Here is a 25314-nt window from a genome sequence, read left to right on the forward strand (position 1 = left end):
TGCACGATGTTGGACTGTAAGCACAACCCCCAACTGTGAACGTCGGGCCCGCATACCACCCTCATGGAGTCTGTTTCTGACTGAGTGGACACATTCACAGTTGAGGCCTGCTGGAGGTCATTTTGCAGGGCTCTGGCAGTGCTCCTCCTTGCACAAAGGCGGAGGTAGCGGTCCTGCTGCTGGGTTGTTGCCCTCCTACGGCTGCCTCCACATCTCCTGATGTACTGGCCTGTCTCCTGGTAGCTCCTCCATGCTCTGGACACTACACTGACAGACACAGCAAACCTTCCTGCCACAGCTCGCATTGATGTGCCATCCTGGATGAGCTGCACTACCTGAGCCACTTGTGTGGGTTGTAGGCTCAGTCTCATGCTACCACTAGAGTGAAAGCACCGCCAACATTCAAAAGTAATCAAAACATCAGGAAGAAAGCATAGAAACTGAGAAGTGGTCTGTGGTCACCACCTGCAGAACCACTCCTTTATTGGGGGTGTCTTGCTAATTGCCTATAATTTCCACCTGTTGTCTGCTCCATTTGCACAACAGCATATGAAATTGATTGTCAATCAGTGTTGCTTCCTGAGTGGACAGTGATTTCACACAAGTGTGATTGACTTGGAGTTACATTATGTTAAGTGTTCCCTTTATTTTTTTGAGCTGTGTATTTGAAAAATGTTTAGTATTTTAGTTTTCCATTAACTCATGAGGTGATGGCTTATTGCTAGGTTTCATAAAAAAGGTTACACTGTGTCTGGCTACTGTGTAGGGAAACATTTTAAAGGGGACGAAGCACTACACCAGTACTACATCGCCTTTATTCTCATGTTTTTGGTACTGGCTTCAAAGGTTGATCCCCCAATAGATCATAAAGTGGCAGCATATCGTAGCGACATTCAATCACTTTGAGATGGAAATACTTTCTTAAAATGGTTGCCTCAAATGTTATTTAATGTATTTTTTAAATCCTTTTGAAAAGTGAGGCCTTTAAAACAAACAGCATTAGTTGCTTACAGTGGTATTCTCCTGGGGAAAAAAAAAATCTCAAATCAGCTGGGCCCAGAAAGTTAAACAGATTTGTAAATTACTTCTATTTAAAAAACTTAATCTTTCCAGTACTTATCAGCTGCTGTTTACTACAGAGGAAGCTGTGTAGTTCTTTCCAGTCAGGTGGAGACCGGACCGGGATGGCTGCTGGAATTGTTCAGCAGGCATCCCTTGACCCCAAAATGTCGACGATTGAGACTGGTGATTTCGGGTCTCCGGTGATCCGGAAAAAAGGGTGGTTAGGGTTGTCCGAGAGCCCCAATCACTCTTACCCAGCAGGAGTGAGGTGGCACAGCTGCCACCTCATGATCACTTGATTGATGGGTCTGGGCGACCAAACAATCACAGAGCCTGCTGGGTGGCGATCGCGGCAGTCGGGGGTCCCTTACCTGTCCATCGGGGCAGATGGGGGGGGGGGGGCTGGAAAAAGGGTCAGCGGAGGAGGCCCCTGGCAGTGGCGGCTGCAGCAGGGTCTTCACTGACGGCGGCAGGATACAGCAGGAGGTGAGTTGCTTGACTCCTGCTTTTGCAAAACTACAACTCCCAGCTTGCTGTCAATACATGCTGAGAGTTGTAGTTTTGTTGTAGAGTTGTGTTTCGCAACCAGTGTGCCTCCAGCTGTTGCAAAACTACAACTCTCAGCATGCACGGACAGCCAAAGGGCATGCTGGGAGTTGTAGTTTTGCAACAGCTGGAGGTTTGCCCCCTCCCCCACCCCATGTGAATGTATAGGCTACAGTCATACGGGCAGGTTTGCAGTGAGTTTCCCGCTGCAAGCTTTCCTCCACAGCTCGAATTCCCAGCAGGAAACTCTCTGTAAACCCCCGCCCATGTGAATGTACCCTAAAAATACTACACTACACCTACACAAAATAAAATGTAAAACACTACATGAGCGCACCATGTACATTTGAGGCGACTTGCGGGTGGCTGATCGTTACAGCGGTTCTGACATAAATGCAAAACCATGTGTGTTTACAAAGCCCCCATGGTGCCAGAACATTGTGCTTTTATCATCCACATATGGGGTATTTCCATACTCAGAAGAAATGGGGTTACAACTTTTGGGGGGCATTTCTCCTGTCACCTCAGGTAAAAATGTTAAATTTGGTTTAAAAAAAAAAAATACATTACCCCAAAAACCACTTCAGCAAAATTCACTCTCCAAAATCCCATTGTCGCTCCTTCTCCTCTGAGCACTCTAGTGCACCCACAGAACACTTCATACACACATATGAGGTATTTCCTTACTTGAGAGAAATTGGGTTACAAATTTTGGGGGGCCTTTTCTCCTATTATTCTATTGTAAAAAAAAAGTGCAAGAACATGAGTGTAAAAAAAAAAAATATATATATTTTTTTTATTTTCTCCTTCACTTTGCTGCTATTCCTGTGAAACCCCTAAAGGGTTAACACACTTACTGAATGTCATTTTGAGTACTTTGAGGGGTGCAGTTCTTATAATGGGGTAATTTATGGGGTATTTCTTATATGAAGGCCCTCAAATCCACTTCAAAACTGAACTGGTCCCTGAAAATTTCATATTTTGAAAATTTTGTGGAAAATTGCTGCTGAACTTTGAAGCCCTCTGATGTCTTCCAAAAGTAAAAACATGTCAGCTTTATGATGCCAACATAAAGTAGACATATTGGCCGACATTTATCATTGTCTTTACAATGTTTTTTGTGTCTAGAAAAGGTGCAGAAAAGGCGCAAGCAGGGTTTACTTGCACCTTTTTTTTTGTGCCTTTTAATTTGCACATTTCTGCTGATTTAGAGTTGCAATCCATTGATTTTTGGCAATACACATGATATGGAAGGGATTTGTGAACTGCACCTTTTTGTGTAAAGATGCAAAAAAGGCGCAAAGCCACTGAAAAGTCTCTAAAACTACACCAGCCCAGACTTAGCTTAGCTTTTTGGTGTATGTGAAGAGAGAAATTTCAGAAAATGTGACCTGCACAAAATGTATCAAATGTTCTGTGACCAGTCAATAAATTTGGTGCTTCTACACATTACCAGCACACACAAAAAAGTGTAGAAAAATGCTTCACTTATAACTACAATGATGAATGCTGGCCATTGTTTATGCAAATCAATATATCATTTATTTGGAATGCCTATTTCCCTTACAAGCAGGGAGCTTCAAAATTAGAAAAATGCTACATTTTTGAATTTTTCACCAAGAAATGATGTATTGATGAAAATGTTCCACTTTTAAAGTAGAATAAGTCACGAAAAAACTGTCTCTGTATCACATTCATAAGTTACAGCATCCCAGAGTTATTAATGCTTAAAGTGACAGTGGTCAGATGTGAAAAAAATGCTCTGGTCCTTAAGGGGTTAAAGGAGAACTGTAGTGCGATATAACTTAACTCCTATCCGAAGGACAAAGGATGTTATAGATTGCTGGGGGTCCGACTGCTGGAACCCAACCCCCCCTGTGTTCACCTTTTCGGGGGGCCTCGGCACCCTGGATGAAGTCCTGTGTTGTCACCTGCAGGAAGCCGCAGCAGACATGCCCCCTCCATGAATCTTTATGGAATACATGGAGGGAGCGTGTCGGCCGCCATGTCATGCAGGCACGGAACAGAGATTGCGGGGGGGGGGGGGTTCTGTTCCAGCGGCCTGAGCCCCCTCAATCTAAAACTTTTATCCTTTTTACCCTTCGGATAGGGGATAAGTTATATTGCACTACAGTTCTCCTTTTAAGATTTCTAAATAGAAGTCAGTTACAAATATGTTTTAACTTTATCACCAGTTGATTTGAAAACTTTTTTTCCACCTGAGTACCCCTTTAACTTTGAAGTGTACAATGAAGCTATAGAAGTGCATATCTTTTTTTGTGTAATAAATTTGTTCATATTGTTGGACATTTATCAACGGGTTTAGTCAGGTTTTCTTTACTATAACTGTCGCAACTGCCACTACGTGTGTTTTCGTGCGACAATTTGCATGAAGAACAAGAAAGGCAAGAAAATCCAAACTTTCTCACGTAGTAAATTTTTCAAAACGGATTTGCTTTAGTCGGGTATTTATCAACTGCAACTTCGCAAAAAAAAAGTCGCAACAAGGTTAAAAATTGACTAAATTTATTCCAGCTCAAACATGGAGCAGAAAAAGCTACTACCAAAGTAAAAAAGGAAAAATTGCTTATGTGAAAGAAAATTATCAACAGCCTGAAACCAGTTGATAAATAAGTCCCACATAAGCAAAAAAAAGTAAGGAAAAAGTTAAAAAAAAAAAAAAAAAAAAAAAGAATACATAAGCAAACATTGATAAATGTCCCTCATTGTAGTTGATTATTTTTACTTGTTGAAATTTAAAGGGAACATGTGATGCAACATACTTCACTACTCAAACTGCAGATGTGCTTTCTGTTTACTATGGTTTCTGCAGATTAAGGGATCACTGTCATTTCAACAAAATGTTTAATATGTCTGACAAATTTTTATTAGTTGGGGTCTAGGTGCTGAGACCTCCAGCATAGGAGTAAACAGCAGCACTCAGCTGCTTTCCCTCCTTTTTCTCACTGCTGCAGGCACATTTTATGGAGCCTATCTCCTGCCGTGGGGAGAACAAATACTTCTGACACATCCAAAGTCTAGTTTAATTTTCTGTCTCAAAGACAACTTATCAGGATTTACTGTACAGAAATATGGATACAATACTGGGATATGGCTGTATTTCAGACATACACCATTATGCTCATGTAAAACGGGCTAAAGGGGCCTCTATGGTGCAACTTAGAGCTGGGCGGTATGACCAAAAATGTGTATCCCGGTATTTTTGTAACTTATGGCAGTTCCACGGTATATAACAGTATTTCTTTCACACACCCCCAAATCATGTGACCCGCCAGCGCTGTTCTGCTCCCCCCCCCCCCCCCATAAATTATCAGCCCAGTGGGGTACTATTCACATATGTCACCCGCAAGCACTGCCCTCCTCCTCTTTGTTGAGGGCCACCGACACCGGAACTCTCTGTACGCTAGTGGTCTCCAACCTGCGGACCTCCGGATGTTGCAAAATTACAACTCCCAGCATGCCCGGACAGCCGTTGGCTGTCCGGGCATGCTGGGAGTTGTAGTTTTGCAACAGCTGGAGGTCCGCAGGTTTGAGACCACTGCTGTACACTGTATCCCTGTGCCCGGGCTTCAAAAGATAAAGAAAAAATAAACTTTAACTTACCAACGTCGGCCTTACGCTGGGGACTGGAACGTTGGAGAGCCGTCAGCCTATCACCGGCTGGAGCTATGTCCAGCCCCGGCCAGTGATAGGCTGAGCCCACTGTCATGTAAGGAGCCGGCTTCTTACATGACAATGGGCTCAGCCTATCACCTGCTGGGGCGGGACATAGCTCCGGCCGGTGATAGGCTGACGCCTCTCCAAAGTTCCAGTCATCAGCGTGAGGCTGACGTTGGTAAGTTAAAGTTTATTTTCTTTATCTTTTGAAGCCCGGGCATAGGGATACAGCATACAGCAGTGGTCTCAAACCTGTGGACCTCCAGCTGTTGCAGAACTACAACTCCCAGCATGCCCAGACAGCCAACGGCTGTCCGGGCATGCTGGGAGCTGTAATTTTGCAACATCCGGAGGCCGCAGGTTGGAGACCACTAGCGTACAGAGAGTTCCAGTGTCGGTGGCCCTCAACAAAGAGGAGGAGGGCAGTGCTTGCGGGTGACATGTGAGTAGTACCCCACTGGGCTGATAATTTATTGGGGGGGAGCAGAACAGCGCTGGCGGGTCGCATGATTTGGCGGGAGCAGAACAGCGCTGGCGGGTAACATGATTGGGGGGGGGGGGGGGGGCAGGTCACATATGATTAGTTCCCCGATGTGGGGACAGTGCAGCTGGCTGATCATTCATTCCCGAGGGGGAGGGGCCAAATCGGTATTGCGGTATGGGGAAAAATTGATATCGTGCAGCCTAAAAATGTCGGTATTCTGTATGAACCGGTATACCGCCCAGCATAAAACGGCCTTTGTCTTCCTATGGGTTACAGAAATGTCTTCTAACTACTGTGAAGAACGTATTCTGATAATATATTAGAGAATCAATACATAAATGAATAGATCAGAAAGGACTATATTGTATAATCGCTGTTTTCACTTACAAGCAATACTGCAGGGTTTGTATTGTCTTTAGGAAAATGACTGAGTCTTCAGCTGGGTTTGCTTTCAATGTTTCCACAGATTTTTGCTTTCTGTTCTGCTTCCTCTAATCCAGTCATGTTTCTTCAGATTAGCATTCTGTTTTGTGCTAATCACACAATTCCACTAATCGGTGCATTAATTCCTATTGCTTTCTTTTCTCCTTAATGCTTCCCCCAGTCCATCTGGCATGTATGATTATGACTTCGAGTAAGTGCGATTCTTTGGTCTGTACAACTGCTTTTGTTTAGATAATGCTAACTGTGTGTCTGTTTATTACTGTAGTTACTTGTACAGTCTTTAAATGCATGCAACATTTTTGCCTTACAATTAATCTTTGAAATACCTGATGTGTGTTTGGGGACCTTAATGTGGTTAGACTAGTGGTTTAGTACAACATAACAATTCAGGTTACACCTATAAATCCACATTTGGAAAGCTCTTCGATACGTGTAATAAGATCCCATTGGTGGACTAATCTTTATATCCCACTGATTTCCAATAAAGTGGCTTTTGAGACTACTTTAACCACTGATAACCAAGTTTCTTAAACTGATTTATGTATCCTAGAATGGAAAAGGCATAGGTCTAGATAGTAAATATGGTGTCCTTAGACTGCTGCTGCTACAGACTTCTTCCTATTTTGTATGCCCTTTCCACATTGTTAAAAGGCCATCCCTAAACATGTTCACAAATAAATATGAACCCCATAAATAGCCCCTGGAGGACAAGGCAACAGTCCTTAGGGTGTTTAATGTATAGTTTAGGTGCTTTCTTAATGCATATGGTAAATGCACATTACTGAATGCCGAGGAGATAAGATATAGGGGCACTGCTGCAGGATGCTTCTGGTACAGTTCCATGGTGGCATTACTGCAACTAGCCATTTTTTATGGGCATTGTTTTATATACTAGTCAGACTAAGGGTGACACTGCAGAAGAAGCTTTTGGAGCAAGATGGTAGACACTGTCTTGAGATCATTGTGGAATAGCAACGTTTGTGCCACAAGGCGGGTTTCTTATTTTTATGGATTTCTTTTGGAGGCAGGCACTCCTTAAATCCAGTGCTCTTGTTAGGCTGGGTTTACACCACATTTGGGGCATACAGCGGCTGGGGAATTTAAAAACTGCCTCCTGCTGGATCCTGTGCCATACCCCATTTATTTCAATGAGGTGACCAGAGTTAGCTAGTGACTACAAACAGCTAGTTTTTCCACCATATCCGTTTATTTATTTTTTAACTAGACTGAAAACCGTGGTCTACTGAACTTTTTAGTCTGGTTTAAAAAAAAAAATAATAATAATAATTTTTAAACTGATACAGTGGAAAAAATGAGCAGACCTGAAACACACTAGCTGACTCCTCACCTGGAGGCGGTCTTGAAATGTCCCTGCCAGATTCGGCTGTCGTATGTCGTAAACCTGGTTTGTATCCAGCCTCATTGATATTACTAGTGATGTGGTGATAGAAGACATCACTCCTGACTTCAAATATGCCTGTGTCAACTGGTACAAAGATAGATAGATTGCAGAGGCATCATATACTAATAGCCACAGACCATTTTAATGTTCAATGTTATGGTTGGTCAATGTTTTGGAGTTCATAGTTTTGAAATGTTTTTGACACAGCTTTTTTTTAAAAGCTGTGTCACAATGGCTTAAAATGGGGATGTGTCCTTTAAAAAAGAGAGACCCTCTTTGTAGTTGCTCTCTGTACTGGCTCATAAAGGGGAATTCTTAATTCCAGTGCTCTAACTGGGTTGTCTAATACAGACAGACCGTTAACACTATATAGAACCTCCTCATTCTGGAAATTACTGGAGAATGAAGATCAGACTTCACAAATGGGCTCATGCATGGATGTCCTAAATGAGATCATTGTAGTAATCAATGGGAAATGTAGTCCTATCATTTCTTTACATAAGCAAACTGGGTATTGAAAATATAGGCCCTCATTTACTATTCTAAACCCGACTTGTTTTGTCGGGTTTTTTTGTTGCATCTTTGTCTGCGCCATGTCGCAGAGATCGTGCGCCAGTCTGCGACACGATGCAACATTTTTTCCCGACGGACCCGATGTGAATTCTCCCAAACCCGAAAAAGGGGCGTAACCCTACATTTCTGAGCTTTCCCACGTATTTATAAAGGTTTCCAACCCGAATTTGTTGAATTGTTGTGGATTTTTTCCCGACAACTCAGAGGAGTTGGAAACCAAAACCTACAAAACCCACGTGCGACAAACAGGATGCGACATAATAATAAATACCAGGGGAAAAAAGCAGTCGGGTAAGAAAGCAACATAGACTTACAACCCGATTTTCTAAGTAAATGAGGGCCATTATGTTTCAGAATACAACCCCTAGGTCCAAAGCTAAATAATAGCATAGCTAAATACTGGAATCCATGTTAACTTCAGTGTTACTTATACTGAAGAGGCAGTGGAAAGTAGATCTAGGACCCTGTAGTAAATTGGAGGAGGCTAGAATTGGAAAATCTGGTAACAAGATTAAAGGGGTACTCTGCCCCTAGACATCTTATCCCCTATCCCGCTGCTGGGGACCCCCTGGATCTACCATGCAGCACCCACCTGTAGCGGCTTCCGGAACCGCTGGAGGTCCTCGGGCTGAGTCCATCTCGACCACCGGGATGGAAGATCGTGACGTCACGACTCCGCCCCCGTGTGACGTAACACCCCGCCCCTCAATGCAAGTCTATGGGAGGGGACGTGAAGCCGCTACAGGTGGGTGTTGCATGGTAGATCCAGGGGGTCCCCAGCAGCAGGACCCTGGCAATCTGACATCTTATCCCCTATCCCTTTGGATATGGGATAAGATGTCTGGGGGCAGAGTACCCCTTTAAGGCCTGGTCATTGGTCCTAGAATAGCCACGGCTAGTGGATCTCAAACTGCCAACCTTGTGGGCTTCCTCCTGCAATGGTATCAAGAGATTGAAGGAAGTGGTGTGATCAACGAAAAACATCAGCGAAAGGGAAACCTGGAAACATAAGTCTTGACAAACATTTCTTGGCACATTCTCTGTCCTCTCATACCTCTGAATGGATGTTTGGACAGTAGGGAATAGCTAAGCATTGTTGTTGACCAAGTTTATCTCTTCATGGCAGCTGTTAACCTGTGCCACATTCAGCAGGACAATTTACAATTCCGCAGGAGTCCTATAGTCTTGGGTTGGTTTAAGGAACATTCCAGTGATTTTATTTTCTTTCTTCCCTGGCCTTTAGTTCCTTATTCATATTAAGCATCTCAGGGATGAAGAAAATAGGCTGTCCACAGCATGTTAGTACCAGCAGTTGTGAAAAGCTGTTGTTTGTATGCATCAATTTGGCCAAAGGAAGTCACACACACACCTAGATTCACACCTAGATTCACACCTAGATTCACACCTAGATTCACACCTAGATTCACACCTAGATCAAGGTTTCAATGTAGTGTGCAATTGTACTATTAGCACCTTGTAATATGAAAATACATACATCAGATCCCTGTTGAAAATTTCCAACACTTTCTTCTGTTAGAGAATTGAATTAATGTCTATGAAGCTTTCTATAAACTGAAAACATGTATCAGAATGTAAGCAATTATGCCCCTAGCTACAGTGGCTTAAAATGAGGCCTAGATGGTACAATGTGTTAAAGATAAAAAGGAGCTTTAACAAATTTTCTTCAACAAAAAATAATGCTGCACATTTTTTTGATTTATCGTGGGACAATGTCACAAAAAATAACTTCAAGCATACTTGTTTCCCTGATGACACCTGTCAATATAACTTTCATTTTTATATTTGCTGTTTGTTGAAGACAATCTACTCTATTTTCAGTCTCAATATCTCCCGATCAAGCACAGAGTGACGCCTGCTCTTCCTTGCTCATGTGTAAGTGGCTTCATAGGGTCTCTAGAAGTAATGTGCAGACTTAGTGCCAGCTTATACTAAAAAATATTAAGTTATGTTTTTGTGACTGTCCCCTTGTAATAGTAAAATATTAAAATGCTACTTGTTTTTTGGTTTGTTTGTTTTTTTAAGTTTTTTTTATTTCCCATACAACTGCTCTTGCAATATTGCAAATGGCATCTTGATAAATAGTTACATTTGATGGGATATGTTAATGTTGCTTCAGAAGTTATTAGTTATATATTTTTTTACTTTATTATTTTTGTAAAGATTAGCCCCTCTTATCTATATATTTATTTTTTCTGGCAGGACTGACCTCAAGCTGAATAAGAAGCCAAGATCAGTAAGTATGCAGCATTAGCATCCATCTGTATGATTATATTTTTAAACGTGTGTGTGTGTGTGTGTGTGTGTGTGTGTATATATATGTATGTGTGTGTGTGTATATATGTATGTGTGTGTGTGTGTGTATATATATATGTATGTGTGTCTGTGTGTGTGTGTGTGTGTGTGTGTGTATATATATATATATATATATATATATATATATATATATATATATATATATATATATATATATATATATATATATATATATAATATATATATAATATATAACATTTTTATTTTTAAATATGATTAATATACTGTATATTTACATTTCCATGACACAGCTTACCAAGTAAAGTTTTGTGCTTCTCTGCCGATTATATTTATTGGCTTGATTTTTCATGAGATTAAAGCTTAAAACAATCCACAGGATAGGGGACAACTAACTGATTGTTGGTGGCCTGACTGATTGGACCCCCACCAATCACAAGAATGGGGACACTTTTCCTTTAATCAGTGGAGCAGCAAAATGCTGGCTCATTGGCCAAGCAAGCGAATTGTCACACGATTAACTTGGGGACAGAACAATTAAGGGTCCAGCAGTTAGTGCAGATCAATCTGCTCGTTACTCCCTATTTTATGACATCATGATTGTTCTCAATAGCTGGTGCCAATTTGAATGGGTTATTTTCTGTATCCTTATTTTACTCTTATGACAATAGTTTAATTTGTGACATTCACTGGCAGTACACACTAGTGTATGTATTCTGAATTCTCTGAATTATTATTTTTATTACAGTATTTTTCTAAGATTACTTTGTTGATAGAATTTACAAAATTGGATATTAATCAGATTTTTTTTTTCTTTTTAGGATTATTAATGTGGCTCCATCTTCAAAGTCAAGAAAAACTTCAACAGAAAGATGACTTTATTTAATCTAGAATAGCCATTAAGCATTTGACTCTGTCTCAAAAAATAAAATGCGTATGGTTTTAAACAGCTGTAAGAAAGATCTTCAGAAACCTGATGTCATTCAAAAGGTTATTGGTTGTATGAGGACTTAAGAACTGATATCTGCAAGTAGATAAAGTCCCACTCCTTTTATCACTAATAGGCTTAAAGGAATTTTCCAGGACTTTTACATTGATTGTTTAGCCATAGTGCATCCAAGACATTGGGCAGCACCAGCAAAAATAAGATCCATAAACCACATGTAAAACTCCTGTGATTGCAGCGTCAGGTGAGGGCTAGGTTACCCCTCACAGGTCCATGATATTAAAATAAAAAGCAGGTCACAGCACATCCTTCATGATAAGCTTGAAAAACACTTGTACAGAGTTGGAACGTCGCACTTTATCTGCTTGGTGCAATAACTGAAGTTTTGTCATGAAGGGTGTGCTGTGGCTGCTACTTTCTCTACACCAGCCTCGGTATAGGCAATCAGTAACTGATCATGAGCTTCCGACACCTGGCACTCCGCTGATCTGCTGTTTGCCAGAGCAGTGTTATGCCTGTAAACACAGTGGATGGGACTGGAAGACAATTCTGTATATGGTAAAGTAGCTACAGCAGCTCCTATTCCCAGTGAAGTAAATCAGCTTGACCACTGCTCACTGTATGCGGTTATCTGCTTACAGTTCTGTTCCCACATACAAACAGCTAATCGGCAGGTGTGCCTGGTGTCCAACCCCCACCACTTGGTTATTGATGAGGATAGGCAATCAATGAAAAATCCCAGAATGCCAATTTAAGTTGAAGACTAAGTATTTTTTTTGTCTGTTAGCCTAAAAATGTCACTGTTGATCTATAAAGGTTATGTGCACTCTTGTGTTATGTACCTTGCCTGTGCTCACCCAAAAAGGTGGACCGGTCAGATGTTTGGTTAATATAGTAGTCCTCCAGAAGTGTTTTTACTGTCTGGCTACAGATTGTCTGTCTGTTTTCTGCCCTCTATATGGACAAGAGAAGAAATAACCCCTCCCCCCCCCCCCCCCTCCTTAATATATGGTCTTGCATTTCCATTTGTTTTTGTTTTCTCACTGTTAGGGTTTGTTCACACATACAGGATCCTGTGCAGATTTGATGCACAGGATTTGTAACTGCAGATTAGAACTGTGTTCAGTCATTTAGTTTACATTGAAATCTGCAGCAGAAAATCCTGTTCATCAAATCCTGTGCAGAGAATTTGCTTACATGTGAACATACCCTTATAAACTATTCTCAGAGTTTAATACATTACAGAGTCCTCTTTACTGAGACCCTGGGTATTTTAGTATGATTCTACAAAATGAGACTGGTACTTTTGTCACATACAGTTGTATTTAGCTGGAACATTAGTAAATGCAGTAGGGGTGTCTTTTCCTTTTAAAAACAAAAAAACATTGTGAATGTGTACATAGTTTTTATTTTTTATTATTTTTAACTGTTCATGTAGACCAAAATTCTGTTTGCAATTGTAATACTACAGTGAATGAATTTTACACAAATAATCATAATCAATAGTGTTGCCTGAGGTAATAAGCATTTTTTTCCCAAGGATCCTTAGAGTAGCACATGCTTGTATTCCCCATGACATGACCGTTCTGGAACATGCCTTTGTATAGCTGTCTTAATCTGTTACAAGAAATGTATGACTTAATAGCCAATTGGGAGTTAACAATTGAGGTGGTGTCTTTACACTGTCTGGCATATTACCTTTTTTTTTTGGCTAGTATGATGATGTTGGAACACCCCCCCAACTGGTAACTCCAGTTGGCTATTTACTATACATTTCTAGTTAGAATAACAATGGAACGTCACAAAACAGAGCTATAAGAAAAGCTGTTCCTGAATTGTCATGAAAATAAGAAATATTTTCTACGGGTAGGGTCATACATAACTGATCCACAGCATATTTTACGCTGCGGATCCGCCAGTGACCCCACCCATAGTGTGCCTCCTGCTGTTGACACCCTCCCCGGACCTTGGCCTGCTCTGTAATATCTGAGTACACTGCGAGTTCACTCGGCAACTCAGGCCCCTGTGTGGCTGCTTGGAGTGGCAGATTGCCCTATCAATCTAAGAAGCCTATGTTAACGTTGCACATCAAGGTGCTCCTAAGAGTTAGTGCTGTCTCAGCATCTTGTATCGGCGAATAGTTCCATTCCCCCCTGCTGATAGATGTGATATTTTCTTTTTTTTTAAGACTTATTTTGGAATTTTTGTCCATTCACTGTGGATCTACTAAATAAACATACTATTTGCTAATCCCTTGTGTTTGTGTGTGTGTGTATGTGTGTGTTAAACAATGGTTATGCCCATTTTATGTACCAATAATACCTAACCTGTTCATGTTTATTACGCTAACATGCTCTCTGGCAGTAACAGAGCAGATGTTATGTGAATGTTCACACATTTTCTGCCACATACTCTAATGCATATTGCACATTGAAATATGTGTTTGAAAATACATTACCATTTCATTTTTTTTTATCTATTTTTTTATATTTTTGAGGATACATGCCATTATTCACACAGTACATTTGCTGCACACTTCATATATGCTTGAAGTGTTATGCCACCACTCATTTCAAACCTACTAGCCATTTCAAACCTACTAGTAGAGATGTGCAAACTTAGTGATTTAATTTGTCACAAACTGCTCGGTTCGGCAGTTGTTTACTTTAGCCTGCATAAATTAGTTCAGCTTTCAGGTGCTCGGTGGGCTGGAAAAGGTGGATACAGTCCTAGGTGGATCTGTGGAGACGTGCTTTAAATTTTATATGGCACAAACATATTTTTTAATCACTTAAGGACTCAGCGTTTTTCCGTTTTTGCATTTTCATTTTTTCCTCATCACCTTCTAAAAATCAAAACGCTTTCAATTTTGCACCTAAAAATCCATATGATGGCGTATTTTTTGCGCCACCAATTCTACTTTGCAGTGACCTTAGTCATTTTACCAAAAAATCCACGGCAAAACGGAAAAAAAATTCATTTGAAGAAAAAATTTCATTTTGTAACTTTTGGGGGCTTCAGTTTCTACGCAGTGCATTTTTTGGTCAAAATGACACCTTATCTTTATTCTGTTGGTCCATACAGTTAAAATGATACCCTACTTATATAGGTTTGATTTTGTCACACTTCTGAAAAAAATCATAATTACATGCAGGAAAATTTATACGTTTAAAATTGTCATCTTCTGACCCCTATAACTTTTATTTTTACGCGTACGGGCCGGTATGAGGGCTCATTTTTTGTGCCGTGTTCTGAAGTTTTTATCGGTACCATTTTTGTGTTAATCAGACTTTGATCGCTTTTTATTCTTTTTTTTTATGATGTAAAAAGTTAACAAAAATATGCTATTTTGTACTTTGGAATTTTTTTGCGCATACGCCATTGACCGTGCAGTTTAATTAATTATATAATTTTATAGTTCGGACATTTACACACGCAGCGATACCACATATGTTTATTTTTATTTACACAGTTTTGTTTTTGTTTTTTTAATTTTTTATGGGAAAAGGAGGGTGATTCAAATTTGTTTTAGGGATTTTAAAATCACCATACATATTACTTCGATAGTATTCAGGATTTGGAGGTGCTCAACCCCAAATGTGGTTGTGCATATATACTGGGGGAGCAGATCCTGCCCTGTTAGTCCGTTGCTAGGGGCGATCCCCAGCATAAAAATGCATACAATGGAGGATGCCCGCAACGGACTACAAGTGCCACCTATATCAGCCAACTTGGGTGGGGCTTGTAGCCTCTCTCCCCCCTTCCATTGTATGTGTGCTCAGTCACGCTGGAGGGAACTGGGAGCAGGCTGCATGTCGACCTAGTGCTGCTGTAATTGCCCACTGGCCCCTGGTTTTTGCTTTTTACGCACAGGTAGGTTAGCGTTGGGTCCCGTGCCATCTGAGAAACCTTGGCGTTGGTGTGTCCTTAATATAAGGATACACTGGCGAATGTCTCAATTTTAACATCAGTGTTGAGGGATTAGCCAATGTCATTGTATACATCTACCACAGTAGTGCACCTAAATTTCTGTATTGTATTATTCAGGATTTGGTCAGTAATATTGAGACCAATATTACCAATAATGTCAGTATACGGTACATAGAACAAATTATAGCAGCACAAAGACTGGATAATACCACCTTACTGAGTAAAAACCAATATATACAGACTAACAATACCAATAATACTAGAATATAAACAATACCAGGACCAAATAATACCGCCTCATCAGGAACACACTTTACATCACACAGTGACTGACTAATGCATCATACTGTTACTGAATAAAACCACTATATACAGACCTGTATTTCACTGTACAGTGACCATAAAGAAGTAGATACCAGCTGTACACAGAATCTGTATACAGAAAAGCAGTAGAAGACAGCACTGAATAATTCATTGTCCATGTAGTTATCCTGATAGCAAATCCGGATACCAAGCATGCAACAAAGTCCAAGACCACAGCACCAAAGATGTTAAACTCCGGATATGTGCAAAAGAGCTATCATTTATTGGTTTCTCAAAAAAAGCTTTTGGGGAACCAATAAATTAAGGCTCCTTTGCACATATCTGGAGTTTTCCCATTTTTGGTGCTATGGTCTTTGACCTTGTTGCAGGACCTGTACCATAGAAGTGATTGTATACAGGACCATATAAAGGTAGATACCCGCTGTACACAAGATCTGTATATCATATAAGTGATTATAGTTACATCTAGGGACCTACAGGTAATGTCTTTTCTGATCAGCGATGTCCTCTTTCCTTTCCTTCTGCATCTGGAACAGACCAACATGTCGACTTCCTCCAACCAAAAAAACATCTCTTTAGCATCCGCAGGAAAAAAAAGTTACACACCGCATTTTTCCAGTGCACTGCCCTCCCATAATTAGGATAATAGATACCCCATTAAGTAGGCCTGTGTCCCACCGTAGACCCCCCCCCCCCAGTAGGTAAATGTCAGAAAGTTGGTAGGTTGTTAGCTAGAAAGGTAGGTAGGTATGTTCCTAGCTAAGCTGGTTGTTACAAACAAGGGTAAGTTGGCCAGCACACACTGGTACCAAACTACTGCATGGACCTAGCATACAGGTGCACGCTGCTAGGCTAAATATACATAGACAGGAGAATACAGCAGCACACTGCTAGCACAAAGATACAGGTAAAACATGAACTGCCATATTGCTACAATGCAAAAAATGGAGGTACTTTGCTCACCATTTTGCCAAATAGTTTGGATCATATCACCACGATAAGGTGACCTCATTGGGACGGACCCTACACTGTGAATGTGCCTCTGTGCATTGTTAGCAGCCTTGCAAGGTCTGAAACATCCAGCACCTTACAAAATGGGTGAGGGGCAGGAGCCAATATGGAGGTAGCCACTCCCCCCATATGTATAACACAAACAAGGATAAGTTGGCCAGCACACACTGGTTGTGTGTCTAAGCTGGTTGTTAGCTAGATAGGCAAGTAGGTGGATAGCTTGGTAGGTTGTTAGCTTACTAAGTAGATAGCCATAAAGGTTGCTAGGTAGGTAGCTAGGTTGGTTGTTAGCAAGATAGGTGGGTAGCCAGGTAGGTAGTTAGGTTGCTAGGTAGGTAGATAGATAGTGAGGTAGGTAGCTAGGTAGGTATCAGGGTTGCTAGATAGCCAGGTAGGTAGCTAGGTAGGTAGAAAGCCAAGTAAGTAGCTAGGTAGCCAGGCAGCTAGCTTGCTACGTAGGTAGCCAGGTAGTTCTATAGCCAGGGAAGTAGGTAACCAGGTAGGTAGCTTGGTAGGTAGGTATTAACACTTATCAGGTTAAAATAGTGGGTGTCCCAGTATATTAATAACATAGACACTGATTTAAATAGGGACCATCCATACGATAAAATATACCTTTTATTACTTTCCAATAAAATATTGACTTACACTACAAAATATTCAGGCCGCCACTGGACACCTATGGTTTAGCACACATTTATCTTATTGCACTTGAGTATACAAGTTCAGGATAAACTCCATAAAAAGTGCAAAAACAGTGTATAAAAACAAACAAGCTATATACACAAAAAATTTCCAACAGGAGGTATGGTCCAGGTTTATCTTCTGTTCTCAGTAAAAGTTTAGTTTTTTTTGTTACATGACATAAATTCCTTTTTTTGTATCAATATGTTCTCATTTATGCCACTGGTTCCCATGTAAGTCTATTTATTCACAGTATCTGACTACATGTATTCTAGGGATGGTAACTAGCATTCATGTGTAGCAGTTATTTCTTCATGCCACTGTTCACACATATGTAAGTTTTTTTAGTTTTTGTGGATATTCTATTGCAAACAAACAAACAATTACTCTCATTTGTCACTCTGGTTAGTCTGATCTGTTAGCAGTCACCATGTGAGTTACCTTAAAGAACAATATAAATACTGGAATATCGGACCAACCACAGTGACTAAGGAGAGTGTAATTGTTTGCAATAGAATATCCACAGACTAAAAACGTACATATGTGTGAACAGTGGCATGGAGAATGAACTGCTATATGTGAATGCTAGTTACCAACTCCAGAATGAATGTAGTCAGATACAGTGAATAAACAGACTTGCATGTGAACAGTGGCATAAATAAAAACATATTGATACATAAAGGAATTTATGTCCTTTAACGAAAAAACTCTGACCAATAGTGAAAACAGAATATCAGATAAACCTGGACCACACCCCCTGTTGGAATTCTTTGTGTATATATCTTGTGTGTTTTTATACACTGTTTTTGCACTTGTATATGGAGTTTATCCTGATAGACTATGTATGCTCAAGTGCAATATGATAAATGTGTGCTAAATCATAAATGACCGGTGGCAGCCTGTATATTTTGTAGTGTAAGACAATATTTTATTGGAACTTAATAAAAGGTATATTTTATCGTATGACAGGTCCCTATTCAAATCAGTGTCTATAAGGTAGGTAGGTTGGTTTTTAATTAGCTAGGTAAGTTGGTAGCTAGGTGGATTGATAGATGGTAGCTAGTTAGATAGCATGTAGGTAAAGTCAGATAGGTTAGGTAGCTAGGTAATTTACCAGTTTGAAAGGTAAGGTATCTAGGTAGGTAGAAATTTTGTCGATACTTGCATCATTTCTAGGTGAAAAATTCCAAAATTTGAAGCTCTCTGCTAATAAGGAAAATTAATATTCCAAATAAATTATATATTGATTCACATATACAATATGTCTACTTTATGTTTCCATCATATAGTTGACATGTTTTTACTTTTGGAAGACACCAGAGGGCTTCAAAGTTCAGCAGCAATTTTCCAATTTTTCACAAAATTTTCAAAATCGAAATTTTTCAGGGACCAGTTCAGTTTTTAAGTGGATTTGAAGGGCTTTCATATTAGAAATACCCCATTATAAAAACTGCACCCCTCAAAGTATTCAAAATGACATTCAAAAGGTTTGTTAACCCTTTAGGTGTTTCACAGGAATAGCAGCAAATTGAAGGAGAAAATTCAAAATCTTCATTTTTTACACTGGCATGTTCTTGTAGACCCAGTTATTGGATTTTTACAAGGGGTAAAAGGAGAGAAATCTTCCTAAAATGTGTAACCCAATTTCTCTCGAGTAGGAAAATATCTCATATGTGTATGTCAAGTGTTCGGCGGGCGCAGTAGAGGGCTCAGAAGGGAAGGAGCGACAGTGGGATTTTGGAGAGTGAGTTTTTCTGAAATGGTTTTTGGGGGGCATGTCACATTTAGGAAGCCCCTATGGTGCCAGAACAGGAAAAAAAAAACACATGGCATACTATTTTGGAAACTACACCCCTCAAGGCACGTAACAAGGGGTCCAGTGAGCCTTAACACCCCACAGGTGTTTGACGACTTTTCGTTAAAGTTGTATGTGTAAATGATTTTTTTTTCCACTAAAATGCTGGTTTTCCCTCAAATTTTAATTTTTTACAAGGGATAATACAAAATGCCCCCCAAAATTTGTAACCCCATCTCTTCTGAGTATGGAAATACCCCATGTGTTGACGTCAAGTGCTCTGCTGGCGCACTACAATGCTCAGAAGAGGAGGGGTCACATTTGGCTTTTGAAAAGCACATTTTGCTGAAATGGTTTTTGGGGGGCATGTCGCATTTAGGAAGCCCCTATGCTGCCAGAACAGCAAAAAAATACCACATGGTATACTATTTTGGAAACTACACCCCTCAAGGAACGCAATATAGGGTCCAGTGAGCCTTAACACCGACAAGTGTTTGACGACTTTTTGTTAAAGTTGGATGTGTAAATGAAAAAAAAAATTTTTTTTCACTAAAATGCTGGTTTTTCCCCAAATTTTTCATTTTTACAAGGGGTATAGGAGAAAATGACCCCCAAAATGTGTAACCCTATTTCTTCTGAATATGGAAATACCCAATGGTCAGAAGAGGAGGAGCGCCATTGAGCTTTTGGAGACAGAATTTGGTTGGAATAGAAGTCGGGGGCCATGTGCATTTACAAAGCCCCCTGTGCTGCCAGAACAGTGGACCCCCCCACATGTGACCCCATTTTGGAAACTACACCCCTCACAGAATTTAATAAGGGGTGCAGTGAGTATTTACACCCCACTGGCGTTTGACAGATCTTTGGAACAGTGGGCTGAGCAAATGAAAAATTACATTTTTCATTTTCATGGACCACTGTTCCAAAAATCTGTCAGACACCTGTGGGGTGTAAATGCCCACTGTACCCATTATTACATTAAATAAGGGGTTATTAATACAGGTTCTAGCATATAACGTGTGTGATCACCCCTTGCCTCTATGGCATACAGTCGGGGGCACACTAATTCCTGCATAGATACAAGAGAACTCATAATAACATGTACACAAAAAGAAAATCGAGTTCAAACAACTCCTTGATTAAAATCATGATTTTATTGAAGCAATTTAAAAAACAATGTAAACAGACGCCAATAATTGGAGATGGGATTAAGGTTAGATTCCAGTACAAAAGAATAGGGCTACTGCCAGCTGCAATGGGCTAACATGTAATATGGTGTAAAAAGTAATCAATATGGTATCTCAGTCTCTAGGAGAACTGCACTGCACATAAATTATTACTACTAAAGTGCTCTATATACGGTATTTATACTATACACTGACCACAATTGTGGGTATTATTGAATATAAATTAGTACAAACAAGTGCCAAAGTAAGTTGCAACCCAAATGTGCATATACATACAAAGATAAAATATTGCGTAATAATAGTATGACAATCTAATAGTAGCACAAGCACTTATCTATGGATCCATGCAGACTGCAGAGAGACACAGAGACTGGTAAAATAAAGTGCATATAGTAAACTTACCCATATTAAGCTGCAGAGCCCTGACCCCTACGATCGTTTCGGTTTCCCTTTATCAAGAGGTACTCAGGTACTCTTGATAAAGGGAAACCGAAACGATCGTAGGGGTCAGGGCTCTGCAGCTTAATATGGGTAAGTTTACTATATGCACTTTATTTTACCAGTCTCTGTGTCTCTCTGCAGTCTGCATGGATCCATAGATAAGTGCTTGTGCTACTACTAGATTGCCATACTATTATTACGCAATATTTTATCTTTGTATGTATATGCACATTTGGGTTGTAACTTACTTTGGCACTTGTTTGTACTAATTTATATTCAATAATACCCACAATTGTGGTCAGTGTATAGTATAAATACCGTATATAGAGCACTTTGGTAGTAATAATTTATGTGCAGTGCAGTTCTCCTAGAGACTGAGATACCATATTGATTACTTTTTACACCATATTACATGTTAGCCCATTGCAGCTGGCAGTAGCCCTATTCTTTTTTTAATGGAATCTAACCTTAATCCCATCTCCAATTATTGGCGTCTGTTTACATTGTTTTTTAAATTGCTTCAATAAAATCATGATTTTAATCAAGAAGTTGTTTGAGCTCGATTTTCTTTTTGTGTACATTAAATGAGGGGTGTAGTTTCCAAAATGGGGTCACATGTGGGGGGGGGGTCCATTGTTTTGTAAACACACATGGCCTTCAATTCCGGACCAATTTTCTCTTCAAAATCCCAATGGCGATCCCTCTCTTCTGAGCACTGTAGTGCGCCAGCAGAGCACTTTACATCGACATATGGGGTATGTTCTTACTCAGAGGAAATGGGGTTCCAAATTTTGGGGGGCTTTTTTTTACTATTTTTCCCTTGTGAAAATTAAAAATTTAGGGTAACACCAGCATTTTAGTGAAAAAAAAATGTTTTTTTCATTTTTCCATCCAACTTTGAAGAATTTTCATTAAACACCTGTGGGGTGTTAAGGCTCACTATACCCTTTGTTACGTTCTGTGAGGGGTGTAGTTTACGAAATGGAGTCACATGTGGGTATTTCTTTTTTTGCGTTTATGTCAGAACGGCTGTAAAATCAGCCACCGCTGTGCAAATCATCATTTAGGCCTGTACATAGTGCGCTCTCACTCCTGGGCCTTGTTGTGCATCCGCAGAGCATTTTATGCCCACATATGGGGTATTTCCGTACTCAGGAGAAATTGCGTTACAAATTTTCGTGGTCTTTTTTCCCTTTTAACACTTGTGAAAATAAAAAGTATGGGGCAACACCAGCATGTTAGTGTAAAATTAATTTTTTTTACACTAACAGGCTGGTGTAGCCCCCAACTTTTCCTTTTCATAAGGGGTAAAAGGAGAAAAAGCCCCCCAAAATTTGTAGTGCAACTTCTCCCGAGTACGGAAATACCCCATATGTGGCCCTAAACTGTTTCCTTGAAATACGACAGGGCTTCAAATTGAGAGAGCTCCATGTGCATTTGAGGACTAAATTAGGGATTGCATAGGGGTATTCTACGCCAGTGATTCCCAAACAGGGTGCCTCCAGCTGTTGCTAAACTCGTTGTTGGGAGTTGTTGTTTTGCAACAGCTGGAGGCTCCGTTTTGGAAACACTGCCGTCCAATACATTTTTCATTTTTATTGGGGAGGACAGTGTAAGGGGGTGTATATGTAGTGTTTTACCCTTTATTATGTGTTAGTGTTGTGTAGTGTAGTGTTTTTAGGGTACATTCGCACTGGCAGAGGATTACAGTGAGCTTCCGCTAGAAATTTGCACCACGGCGAAAAATTTGCCGCAGCTCATACTTGAAGCAGGAAACTTACTGTAAACCTGCCTGTGTGAATGTACCCTGTACATTCACATGGGGGGGCAAACCTCTAGCTGTTTCAAAACTACAACTCCCAGCATGTACTGACAGACCGTGCATGCTGGGAGTTGTACTTTTGCAACAGCTGGAGGCACACTGGTTGGAAAACCTTCAGTTAGGTTCTGTTACCTAACTCAGTATTTTCCAACCAGTGTGCCTCCAACTGTTGCAAAACTACAACTCCCAGCATGTACTGATGCTGGGAGATGTCATTATGCAACATCTGGAGGTACGCAACTACAACTCCCAGCATGCCGAGACAGCTGTTTGCTGTTTGGGCATGCTGGGATTTGCAGTTTTGCAACATCTGGAGGGCTACAGTTAGAGATCACTGTGCAATGGTCTCTTACATGTGCTGAGTGTGAACCTGCTTTCCTCTGTGAAGAGCACAGGGAGCCAGTAGCGAATTTGCCAAACTTGGTGTTCTCTGGCAAATGGGAAATGTCCTGCACGGTGTTGGGCTGTAAGCACAACCCCCACCTGTGTACTTTGGGCCCTCATACCACCCTCATGGAGTCTGTTTCTGATCGTTTGAGTGGACACATGCACATTTGTGGCCTACTGGAGGTCATTTTGCAGGGCTTTGGTAGTGCTCCTCCTGCTCCTCTTTGCACAAAAGCGGAGGTAGCGGTCCTGCTGCTGGGTTGTTGACCTCCTCCATGTCTCCTGATGTACTGGCCTGTCTTCTGGTACACAGCAAACCTTCTTGCCACAGCTCGCATTGATGTGCCATCCTGGATGAGCTGCACTACCTGAACCACTTGTGTGGGTTATAGACTCCATCTCATGCTACCACTAGATTGAAAGCACTGCCAGAACCACTCCTTTATTGGGGTGTCTTGCTAATTGCCTATCATTTCCACCTGTCGTCTGTTCCGTTTGCACAACAGCATGTGAAATTGATTGTCAATCAGTGTTGCTTCCTGAGTGGACAGTGAGATTTCACAGAAGTGTGATTGACGTGGAGTTACATTGTGTTGTTTAAGTGTTCCCTTTATTTTTTTGAGTAGTGTACAAGTGTACATACAACCGATGGACAAGAGTGATGCTCTGTTTTTTTTTTGTGGGGGGGGGGGGCAGTAGTTGAATGGAATCAACAGGGTAAAGGAGGAGAGCATATTTAAAAGAAGAAAAACTACCACAAGAAGACATAGTGTTAAATTAGAGGGGCAAAGGTTTATGCAGTAATATCAGGAAGTATTACTTTACTGAGAGAGTAGTGGATGCATGGAATAGCCTTCCTGCAGAAGTGGTCGCTGCAAATACGGTGAAGGAGTTTAAACATGCATTGGATAAGCATAAGGCTATCCTTCATATAAGATAGGGCCAGGGACTATTCATAGTATTCAGATTATTGGTCAGACTAGATGGGCCAAATGGTTCTTATCTGCCGACACATTCTATGTTTCTATGTTTCTAGTTTTCTAATCCTAGACAATCCCTTTAATAAAGCCCTACGGAGAATTTTTCTTGTTTTTTGCTTTTCAAAGTGGTCCATGTGACCACTGTAGTGAAAAAAGAAAACAAAATAGATAAAAGGTCATTGAAGTGCTCAGATTAGAACTTACTGGATCAGATAATCACTGGCTTTATCAATGTCCTGTCTTGTCCAGTGATTGGCTGGACGGTCAAGTCCTGCAGCAAGCACTTGTCACTGCAGTAGGAAGAAGACAGAAGATTGGCTCGCGATGGAGACAAATGGAAGCTGCGAGTCACTGGGACATATCATACTTTTTTTTTTTTTTTCATCCAGCCCCACCAACATATAACATTTTGAAAAATATTGTATAACCCTTTTTAACCCCTTTGTGACCCACCACTGTCGTAATATGTAATTGTGTCGCTAAGGGTGTATGGAGTGGGCTGTCACCAATTGTGGACTTTGGAGTAAAACATGGCAGAATGTGGAGTAAGGTACTGGAAGTCCCATATACTTGCATGGGACTTGAAACAAAAACCCATTTTTTTATGTAAGGGTGTAGGTAAGGGTTAATTTAACTATCATATCTTTTTATTTGACATATAAGTAATATGTGTACCAGGTATTATTGAAATATCTCCAGCCGTGCGGAAGTTATGTGGGAACATACCATTCCCATAGATTTGCATGGGACTTTAAACAAAAACCCTGACCCTGGCAAATGGGGGTAAGTAAGGATTAAATCACCTATCCTATGTTTGTTGTTGACATATAAGTAACATGTGTGCCAAGTTTCATGTTAATATATTTAGCCATTTGGACGTGATGCTGGAACATACACACATATTGAGTTTTATATATATAGACTAGCTGAGTACCCAGTGTTGCCTGTTTTTTCCTTCCTAATCCTTGTTGGTGAGGAAAATCAACATCCCATATATTGTTGTCATATTCCAACCCCATATCCCGTCCTCATATCTCGACCTCATATCCCGACCTCATATCCCGACCTCCTATCCCGTCTTCATATCCCACCCTCATATCTCGACCTCATATCCCGACCTCCTATCCCGTCCTCATATCCCATCCTCATATCCCGTCCTCCTATCCCGACCTCATATCCCGACCTCCTATCCTGTCCTCATATCTCAACCTCCTATCCCGTCCTCATATGCCATCCTCATATCTCGACCTTAAATCCCGACCTACTATCCCGTCCTGATATCTCAACCTCATATCCCATCCTCATATTCGACCTCATATCTCGACC

At 40.6% G+C, this 25314-nt stretch overlaps 1 protein-coding gene across 4 annotated transcripts in view; it reads left to right on the plus strand.

Moving 5' to 3' along the window:
* The window catches only part of MEAF6 (MYST/Esa1 associated factor 6), a 33298-nt gene extending 21552 nt beyond the window's left edge, over positions 1–11746 (plus strand). For 2 of the 4 annotated variants that reach the window (XM_056557131.1, XM_056557134.1), the window contains exons 6-9: positions 6375–6404; positions 10029–10082; positions 10410–10443; positions 11303–11746. In XM_056557131.1, coding sequence (XP_056413106.1) covers positions 6375–6404; positions 10029–10059 — 61 coding nt within the window. In that variant the 3' untranslated portion in view covers positions 10060–10082; positions 10410–10443; positions 11303–11746. The remainder of the gene's footprint in view (positions 1–6374; positions 6405–10028; positions 10083–10409; positions 10444–11302) is intronic. The other 2 variants (XM_056557133.1, XM_056557132.1) reach the window with 2 other exon arrangements.
* The last annotated feature ends 13568 nt before the right edge of the window (positions 11747–25314 follow it).

Source organism: Hyla sarda, chromosome 2 (genome assembly GCF_029499605.1).
Source record: "Hyla sarda isolate aHylSar1 chromosome 2, aHylSar1.hap1, whole genome shotgun sequence".
Lineage (NCBI taxonomy): Eukaryota > Metazoa > Chordata > Amphibia > Anura > Hylidae > Hyla > Hyla sarda.